General features: G+C 41.7%; 1 protein-coding gene across 1 annotated transcript in view; it reads left to right on the forward strand.

The window, feature by feature from the left end:
• LRMDA (leucine rich melanocyte differentiation associated) overlaps window positions 1-1834 on the forward strand; it is a 1170541-nt gene extending 1168707 nt beyond the window's left edge. Inside the window, 1 exon segment of the mRNA XM_082268110.1 lies at window positions 1600-1834. Within this exon segment, the coding sequence (XP_082124236.1) occupies window positions 1600-1679 (80 nt within the window). The 3' untranslated portion in view covers window positions 1680-1834.
• The last annotated feature ends 8235 nt before the right edge of the window (window positions 1835-10069 follow it).

Consider the following 10069-nt stretch of genomic DNA (forward strand, 5'->3'; position numbering starts at 1 on the left):
AATAAAAGTTTTTATGGTAATGCACTAGGTCGGTGCGCCCCTCTTTTTTCTTTTTTTTGTCTTTTCTACCAGTGGTTCTGGATACCCTTGATCCTGAAGGGGGCAGCAAGACCAAACAGCTCTCTTTACATCTGAGTTTGTAGTGCACCTCTTTCTACTCCATCAGACAGCACTTAAGCGCAGGAGGTTTTGTTTTTACTTGAATACACACTTTTAAGCAATCCCTGAAAACCTTTCTCTTCAGAGAAGCCTAACCTGCCTCCACCTAACAACTGTACTTTTATTTTCTCCATCAGCTCATTCCCCACAGCTTTTACCTTTTGTATCACTGGACCTTCCCTCTTAGATTGTAAGCTGTAATGAGCAGGGCCCTCTGATACCTCCTTTATTGAGTTGTATCGTAGCTGTACTGTCTGCCCTCATGTTGTAAAGCGCTACACAAACAGTTGGTGCTATATAAATCCTGTATTATAATGATTAATAATAATCCAGGAAATTATTTTGTAGTTTCAGAACACCGTTTTTCCTCCCTACAATAATAATCAGGCAGTGTCCATCATGGCAAAAATTTCAGCAGCTGTGTAAGTGCAGAATATCAATGCCACCTTGAGAAATGAAAAGAACAAAACTCTCCTTGGAGCAGCACATTTAAATAGAATTTATCACCTATAGATTATTCGGATTTCAATCCTACATTGATAGCATCCCTTCTGGCACCTTTATACTTATGCACACCCTTTGGCATGATGCCTGTCAGCAGGCCAAAACTTGTTCTTGCTTATATGTTTTCCATGGTACCACAAGCTAACACATTTATTAAACATATGACCGTGTACGTGTGTTAGGATTCCATTGCATTGAAGGTTAAAGTGGTACTAAACCTAATAGTATAAAACATTTTCATCAGCTCTCACCCCCTGCACTGCCCACAGCTTATAAATATTCTTTTTACATTAAAATACTGCAGCTATATACCTTGTTAGCTGATCTGTATACCACAGCTATGTGATATTCTGCAGGGTCCGCCCGAGTCAAGGTTGTTCATGTAGGAGGAGATTTCACTGCCTCTTGAAATCCTGTATAGCCTGTGTCCTCATGCTTTTATGGAAGGCAGATCATCCATCAATCAAGATGGGACATCCCAGCTACTGTGTTGTTTTTTAGTTACTGGGCATGGAGGAGGAGGGAGGGACTGGGCTGTCATTCAGGATCTGTTTACATGCCCACATGCGTGATGTCAATACCATGGGACCTGAACAGCTCAGTTAAAACCAGGAAGCTTTCTCTCCAGCAATAGAGACCAAACTGAGCATGTGCATCTGAACTACATTTACTGTGTCTTATCTGAACTTGCCCAGAGTGAACTTGCAGAAGGGGGAGGATCTGTGCATACAGAATCTATCAGCCTTTTTACACAATGTAGAGGATTAATCACTTAAGTTACACTGAGTATAACCAGCATGCATATACAGACAGATTTCACTCTTGCGGGTTTAGTAACAGTTTAATGCCAACTAGCCAGAAGGCACTTTTTCTCTTTGATGTTCTTTTCAGAGTTCTGCTATATGACAATGAATACCATTCGTTTTTGTGTTTCAGGAGTTGCAGGGAAATGCCGCTACATTTATTATGGGAAACATTCAGAAGGCAACAGATTCATAAGGGATGACCAGTTGTGACCAACTTTCTGAGCAATGTCCACCAGAAAAGTCATACTTTTTCTTTTCTTATTTACTCACACAAGTGCCAATTGAAATTATGAATTAAATGGTGAAGTAGTATTATTGGCCATGATGTTTAGCTTGCCCTTGACAAAAATAAAATACTTTTTACAAGAGAATTTGTTTTTTTTGCTCCTAGTGTGGAAAGTCTGGCAATTACTTCATCTGGCTCAGCCTCCGGTAAACCTACATTAAATGTGTACACTATTTAATCTATCCAAGGGCACAGCTTTGCTTACCATTGTAGCCAAATAAGAACACACCTAAGATACATTTGGAAAAACAGAACAGTCAGACAGGAAAGACAAAACTGAAGTATTGTCTTCTATTTACTACATAATGCCTGGAATGGTAAAAATCATAATAAAATTGTTGGTATGTAATGATAACCTGTTGTTAATTTTTTCATGAAAAAGCACATGTTGCTGTCACTTGTATAGCACAAATACAGTCCTATGACATACACTATTTTCTCCTTTCTGATTTTCATAGCTGTCAGGATCAGGCACACATTGTGCAAGAAATCTGAAATGAGCATTGACAAGTTTGCTTGAAGTGTTTGCTGCCCACTACAGTGAATGGCAGCTGCAATGCTGGACTGGTCAAGGATGGAAAGAGTGGACGTTCAGTCGCTGAGGCCAAAAAAAAATAATAATCTGGATCTTTCTTCAGCATACCAAGATACATAATATACATAGAAATTACAGCTTCATGTTAAAAATTGTAGACTGCTAGTAAAGTAGATCTATATCCAATCACTAAAATCTCATACAATACTTAACGTATTCTGCAAAAAAATTGTTTTTAATCCTTGTTTAGGCCCCATCCATACCTAGGCAAATTAGAGCAAGATTTGTGACTTCCCTAGAAGTGCTTCAAAGCTTTGCACTAGGATTTCCATTATATTTAATGTGTTTTTGTTAACACCTGAGCACAGAGTCGCTTGAAGGTCATTGCTTGAAAAGTGCATTAGCTGCTAAAACAAATAAAAAGTGACCAAAAACACTCAAGTGGGAATGGGGACCTAAACATCTACTGCCACGGGGTGGCAGCTGTCTTCCAACTGTTGTCATGCATTGTCCCATGCTCCTGGTCGGGTCTACAGACAACTGTTTCAACACACATTGCTCAGGCATGGTCCACTTTGTCAGTATTAGGAAGGCAGTATAGAACAATCATGTGTAGCTAACATTGGAGGGAGTGCATGTAGAGGGGGACTGGCTGAAAAATACCAGAGGAAATCAGCAACACTGAGATGCAAAAAAAAAGATGTAAAAAGGTGAAAACAGTATTTTTAGAAGAAAAAAAATAACAACTGTACATAATACACTTTAGCAAACTAAACTAAAAGTAGTATATAAAATAATTGAATGTTGCTGCTTGCATGTAAGTGTAAGACCTGGGAATCCTAATCAAAAAAGAGAGGGGTAAGGAGCAAATTTGGAGTAGGGATTAAACCAAAGGACCAACAACCAAGAAAGCAGAAAGTGATATGGTGTAGGGATTTAAATAAGTTTAAAAGAGCATAAAACTTTGGCCCCAAAAAGGTGAATAGAACCGATGAAGGGCTCGGCCAGTGGTACAGTGGTCAGTGGACAAGGTACAGTGAGTCAAGGGCCGAACTGGAACTGTCCTTGAAAATTCCTGTGCACCAAACTGAAATCTCAAACAATGTTAACCCCTTCCGTACCGCGTCATGTCAAATGACGTCGGCACAAATCCTTTCTCGATCCGGGCGGACGTCATATGACGGCGCCCGGATCTCCCCGCTACTGCGCGCCCCCGGGGGCGCGCAGCGCGGCGATCGGGGGTGAGGCTCGTCCCTCGGACTGAGCCCAACCCCGATCAAGGTAAACAGCCAATGAAATTGGCTGTTTACCACGTGATCGGCTGTGTCAATCACAGCCGATCACATGAGCGGCTCCAGCACGAGCCGCTCGTTCCTTCCTTAATGCGCGCCCCCGGGGGCGCGCAGCGCGGCGATCGGGGACGAGGCTCGTCCCTCGGACAGAGTCGATCCCCGATCTAGGTAAAGAGCCAATGAAATTGGCTCTTTACCACGTGACCGGCTGTGTCCAATCACAGCCGGTCACAAATGTCATCAGAGAACACGGTAACTAGCTGTCACCGTGTTCTCCTCCTCACACACTGATCCTGTGTGAGGAAGAGAGTGTGGTAACAGCTAGTTACCAACTACAGTGCACCCCAAACACACTGATTGCCCCCCCCCCCCAATAAAGAGCACCTGTCACTAGCCCATCAAAGTACCCGAGTACCTGTCACCAGCCCATCAGGTACTCTGATGACAGGTACTCGGGTACTCTGATGACAGGTACTCGGGTACTCTGATGACAGGTACTCGGGTACTCTGATGACAGGTACTCTGATGGGCTGGTGACAGGTACTCTGATGGGCTGGTGACAGGTACTCGGGTACTCTGATGATGGGTACTCGGGTACTCTGATGACAGGTACTCGGGTACTCTGATGACAGGTACTCGGGTACTCTGATGACGGGTACTCGGGTACTCTGATGACAGGTACTCGGGTACTCTGATGACAGGTACTCGGGTACTCTGATGACAGGTACTCGGGTACTCTGATGACGGGTACTCGGGTACTCTGATGACAGGTACTCGGGTACTCTGATGACAGGTACTCGGGTACGCTGATGACGGGTACTCGGATACTCTGATGACGGGTACTCGGATACTCTGATGACGGGTACTCGGATACTCTGATGACGGGTACTCGGGTACTCTGATGACAGGTACTCGGGTACTCTGATGACAGGTACTCGGGTACTCTGACGACAGGTACTCTGGTACTTTGAGTACCCGTCATCGGAGTACCCGAGTACCTGTCACCTACCCATCAGAGTACCCAAGTACCTGTCACCTACCCAACAGAGTACCCGAGTACCTTCCACCTGCTCATCAGAGTACCTGACACCTGAAGTACCCGAGTACTTGCCACCTGCTCATCATTACCCATCACTACTCATCAGTACTCATCAGTACCCATCAGTACCTATCACCTATTAGTATCAGTACTGATCATCCGTACCCATCATCAGTACAGTATCAGTATCACCTATCAGTATCAGTACTACTCATCAGTACCTATCACCTGCCTGTCACCTGCCCATAAGAGTACCCGAGTACCTGTCACCTGCCTATCGGAGTACCCGAGTACCTGCCACTTGCTCATCAGTACCAGAGTACCTGTCACCTGCCCAGCAAAGTACCCGAGTACCTGTCACCCTTCATACAGCCACCATGTCCAAGTCCAAAAAGGTTTATATACGTCGTCCGTTTAAACCTAAATACCGGTGTTATGGCAGCAGATAGCTGCCACAACCCTGGTATTTTTTTAAACGGTGGACGGTTGGCTTTCCGATAAGGGTGGTCCCAGCGGCGGATTCGCCGCGGGATCACCCTTCCGGGGTGGCGGAAGAGGTGCCCCCCCCCCCCTCCCGCTGCATTCTGGTCCTTTTCCCCGTTTACCGGACCCGCCGGCAGCGGGGAAAACGATCCGGTCCCAGATCCTCACAGACAGGATGTCGAGTGAGGGCAAGCTTGCCCTCACTTGACTCTATGGTCTTGGAGGACCGGAGCTATGGCAAACGTCATTGCCTAGCAACCAGTTTAAAGGTCCCTTTTTTTTTTTCATTTTATTTAATTTTTTTTTAATTTTTTTTTTTTTTTTTTTCTATCTTTTAGTGTACTTGTGAGATCTGAGGACTTTTTGACCCCAGATCTCACAAAAAAGAGGTCCTGTCGTGCCTTTTTCTATTACAAGTAATGTTTACATTTCTTGTAATAGAAATAAAAATGATCAATTTTTTTTTTTTTTAAAAAAACAGTGTAAAAATAAAATAAATAGTAAAAAAAAAAAAAAAAAAAAATTAAAGCGCCCTGTCCCCACGAGCTCGCGCGCAGAAGCGAACGTATACAGAAACCCCGCCCACATATGTAAACAGTGTTCAAACTACACATGTGAGGTATCGTCGCGATCGTTAGAGCAAGAGCAATAATTTGAGCCCTAGACCTCCTCTGTAACTCTAAGATAGCAACCTGTAGAAATTTTTAAAATGTCGCCTATGGGGATTTTTAAGTACCAAAGTTTGTCACCATTCTGTGAGCGTGCGCAATTTTGAAGCATGACATGTTGGGTATCTATTTACTCGGCGTAACATTATCTTTCACATTATGGAAAACAATTGGGCTAACTTTACTGTTTTCTTATTTTTTAATTAAAAAAAGTGATTTTTTTTCTCAAAAAATTGCGTTTGGAAGAACGCTGCGCAAATACGGTGTGATAAAAAATATTGCAATAATCTCCATTTTATTCTCTAGGGTCTCTGCTAAAAAAAAATATATAATGTTTTGGGGTTCTAAGTAGTTTTCTAGCAAAAACAACTGATTTTAGCTTGTAAACACCAAATGTCAAAAATAGGCCTAGGCAAGTGGCTAGGATGCATGATGATGCTCCTTGGATGTTTAGGCCCCTCTATATGGCTAGGCTGTGAAAAAGTCTCACACATGTGGTATTGCCATACTCAGGAGGAGTGGCAGAATGTATTTTGGGGTGTCATTTTTGCTATGTACATGCTATGTGTTAGGAATATTCTATAAATTTACAACTTTGTGTAAAAAAAAAAGTTTTTATTTTTTTCCCACATTTTCCAAAAACTTGTGGAAAAAAATGACATGTTCAAAGGACCCATAATGCCTCATAGAATATACGTTGGAGTGTTTGCTTTCCAAAATGGGGTCATTTTGTGGACTTTTCCATTGTATTGGTGCTCTAGGGCCTTGAAAAGTGTGATAGGTAGTAAGAAAGTTTTATGTGTATTTATGCTCCTAAAACGCCTTATGGTGCTACTTGGACGTGGAGTCTCTTTTTGTGGCCAGGCTGTGTAAAAGTCTCATACATGTGGTATCACCATACTCAGAAGGAGTAGCAGAATGAATTTTGGGGTGTCATTTTTGCTGTGTACATGCTATGTGTTAGAAATAGCTTATAAATTGACAACGTTTTGGGAAAAAAAAAGAAAAAAAAATGTTTTCTTCATTTTCCCAAGAATTGTGGGAAAAAATTATAACTTCAAAAAACTCACCATGCCTCTTACTAAATACCTTGGACTGTCTACTTTACAAAAAAGGGTCATTTGGGGGGTATTTGTACTGTCCTGACATTTCAGGGCCTCAAGAAAGGAGATAGGCCATCAGTACATCTGGTGTGATCAATTTTCAGTAATTGGTACCATAGCTTCTAGACTCAATAACTTTCACACAGACTAAATAATATACACTAATTTGGGTTAATTTTACCAGAGATATGTAGCAGTATAAATTTTGGCCCAAATGTATGAAGAAAAATTAATTTTTTGCAAAATTTTATAATAGAAACTAAAAAAAAGTGTTTTTTTTGCAAAATTTTTGCTCTTTTTTTGCTTATATCACGGAAAAAAAAACCCCAGTTGTGATCAAATACCACCAAAAGAAAGCTCTATTTGTGTGAAAAAAATGATAAAAATTTTGTTTGGTTACAGTGTAGCATGACTGAGCAATTGTCATTCAAAGTGTGAGAGTGCTGAAAGCTGAAAATTGGTCTGGGCAGGAAGGGGGTCTAACTGCTCTGTATGGAAGCGGTTAACAACCTTCTTCACTTCAACATCTTCTCTCTATACTATGGGGGTGTATTGCAGTTCTTCTAACACACTAACACATTTTTTTTTTATTAAGGTGGCAACGCTCCTCCTCCAAATATACAGTACAGTAAGTGAGCATTGTCACCCTAGGACAGGAAAATTGTTACTTTCAGGATCACCACGTGATAATAAATGAAAAAAAGCTTGAATAAAGAACACCAACGCAACCACTACATCTACAGACTGACAAGATGCAGTATAATATATATTTTTATTTTAGGTATGCTTTCATATATAGAGGACCATAGTAGTGTTTTCTAAATTTCCAAAAAGTAAATTAACTTTTTAAAAAAATAAATAAAAAAATAACAAACCGGTTTATATTTTCTTAATGGAATTGCACGGAGCATTCCCTGAACCACCTATTCTCGGGTCCCCCCTGCCCTCTTATCACTGACTTTTCTTGACAGCAGCAGGAGCCAATGGCCTCAGCAAAGCCTGTGAGACCAGGAAGTGAGGAGAGAGAGCCGCTGCAGATAGGCACATTGCTGAATCGAATCAGGGCTCAGGTAAGTGTAAGAGGGGAATACTAATGCCTAAATATTTTTACCTTATTGCAAGGCATGCATTAAAGGGTAACTACACTTTCATGGAATAAAAATAGCATTGCATATACAATTGCGACTCAGGTCATATTGTAATTGAATGTTTTTCCTTTTCAATCTGCAGTGCCGTAATTTTCTGTAAAATGCAATGCAATATGGTTACCTGGAGGTGTTCTGTACACAGAATGTATACAGAACACCCCCTAGAAACATCATTTCCTGCTTCTGCGGCGCGATCTCGCTCCTTCTGAAGGACGTTCCGGAACGTCCGATCAGAAGGACGAGACTCCCACCCTGCCGTATATGTACAGTGGCTGGATGGGAGGTGGTTAAACTGCTCACTTAGAATTTAAAATGCATATACTTGTTTCACCTACAGGTCCCCCCTATACCTCTGAATCCTCCAGCCTGGTCTGCCTACCCCCCCCCCCCCAACCCTATTCCTCCCTTTTTCCTCTGAGTTTCCTACCTCTTCTCTATTTTTCTTATTTTTTTTTAGATTTTTTATCTCCGACTCTCCAAACTACACTTTCTGGTTACTCGACTTAACTGTGCCACCTCCCAGAGGCTATATATCACTTCGCTGAGAAGTTATATACCATTGAATTGAGCCAATGGACGAATTGGGCACCCATATAACTTTAAACATGTTTAGACACTATATTACCAAAAGTATTGGGACACCTGCCTTTGCACGCAGATGAACTTTGCAGCTATAACAGATTCAACTCTTCTGTGAAGGCTATCCACAAGGTTTAGGAGTGTGGCTATGGGAATGTTTAACCATTCTTCCAGAAGCGCATTTGTGAGGTCAGGCACTGATGTTGAGGAGAAGGCCTGGCTTGCAGTCTCTGCTCTAATTCATCCCAAAGGTGTTCTGTCAGGTTGAGGTCAGGACTCTGTGCAGACCAGTCAAGTTCCTCCACCAAAAACTCGCTCATCCATGTCTTTATGGACCTTGTTTGTGAACTGGTGTGCAGTCATATTGGAACAGGAAGATGCCATCCCCAAATTGCTCCCACAAAGTTGGGAGCGTGAAATTGTCCATAATGTATTGGTATGCTGACATCTTAAGAGTTCCCTTCACTAGAATTAAGGGGCCAAGCCCAACCTCCGAATAACAAGCCCACACCATAACCCGCCCTCCACCAAATTATTTGGACCAGTGCACAAAGAAAGGTCCATTAAGACATGGATAAGCAAGTTTGGGGTGGAGGAACTTGATTGGTCTGCACAGAGTCCTGACCTCAACCCGATAGACCACCTTTGGGGTGAGTTAGAGCAGAGACTGCAAGCTAAGCCTTCTTGTCCACATCAATGCCTGACCTCACAAATGCGCTTCTATTCCCATAGACACACTCCTAAACCTTGTGGACAGCCTTCCCAGAAGAGTTGAAGCTGTTATAGCTGCAAAGTGTGGGCCAACTCAATATTGAACCCTGTGGACTAAGACCGGAATGCCATTAAAGTTCATCTGCGTGCAAAGGCAGGCATTCCAATGCTTTTGGTAATATAGTGTATGTTTGACCTTGGTATGACAATGGTTGTGTATATTATAATTGTACTGCTAAAGCCCAGAGCAGCGTACTGTGCCTTGAGTCCAATTAACCTATATTTTTTGGATGTTACCAAAATGTAATTTATATGCAATGATTTTTTCCATACAGGGAACATATATGACAATGTTAGATGATGGTATTAATGTCTTTTTTGTTTTTAAAACAAGAAGTGTTCTGTAAACCTGAAAATTTTTCAATAAAAACATATTAAACTGGAAGTCAAGAATCAATCTAACTAAGCCTTACCTCACTGTCTTCATGGATGTTTCCAAACACATATCTATTACTTCTGCCTTACTTCCTGGACAGACTATAGTTCATGACACAGAAAGAAGTCGTTTTTTTTTTTTTTTTTTTTTAGTTGAAAGGGGTTAGAACACCTGTCAGATTTTCTGGCTGTCTGTGTTCCCATTAAGGAGATTCACACTCTCTATTTTCCTATTTACTATTATCATTGAAAGTAAAAGTAAATCCCAAATTTTGGGTTGTCCCCAGAAAAGTAAAATCTTCCGATGGGGACACTAGTTCT

The sequence above is a fragment of the Pelophylax lessonae genome (genome assembly GCF_965119305.1).
Source record: "Pelophylax lessonae genome assembly, chromosome: 9".
Classification (NCBI taxonomy): Eukaryota; Metazoa; Chordata; class Amphibia; order Anura; family Ranidae; genus Pelophylax; species Pelophylax lessonae.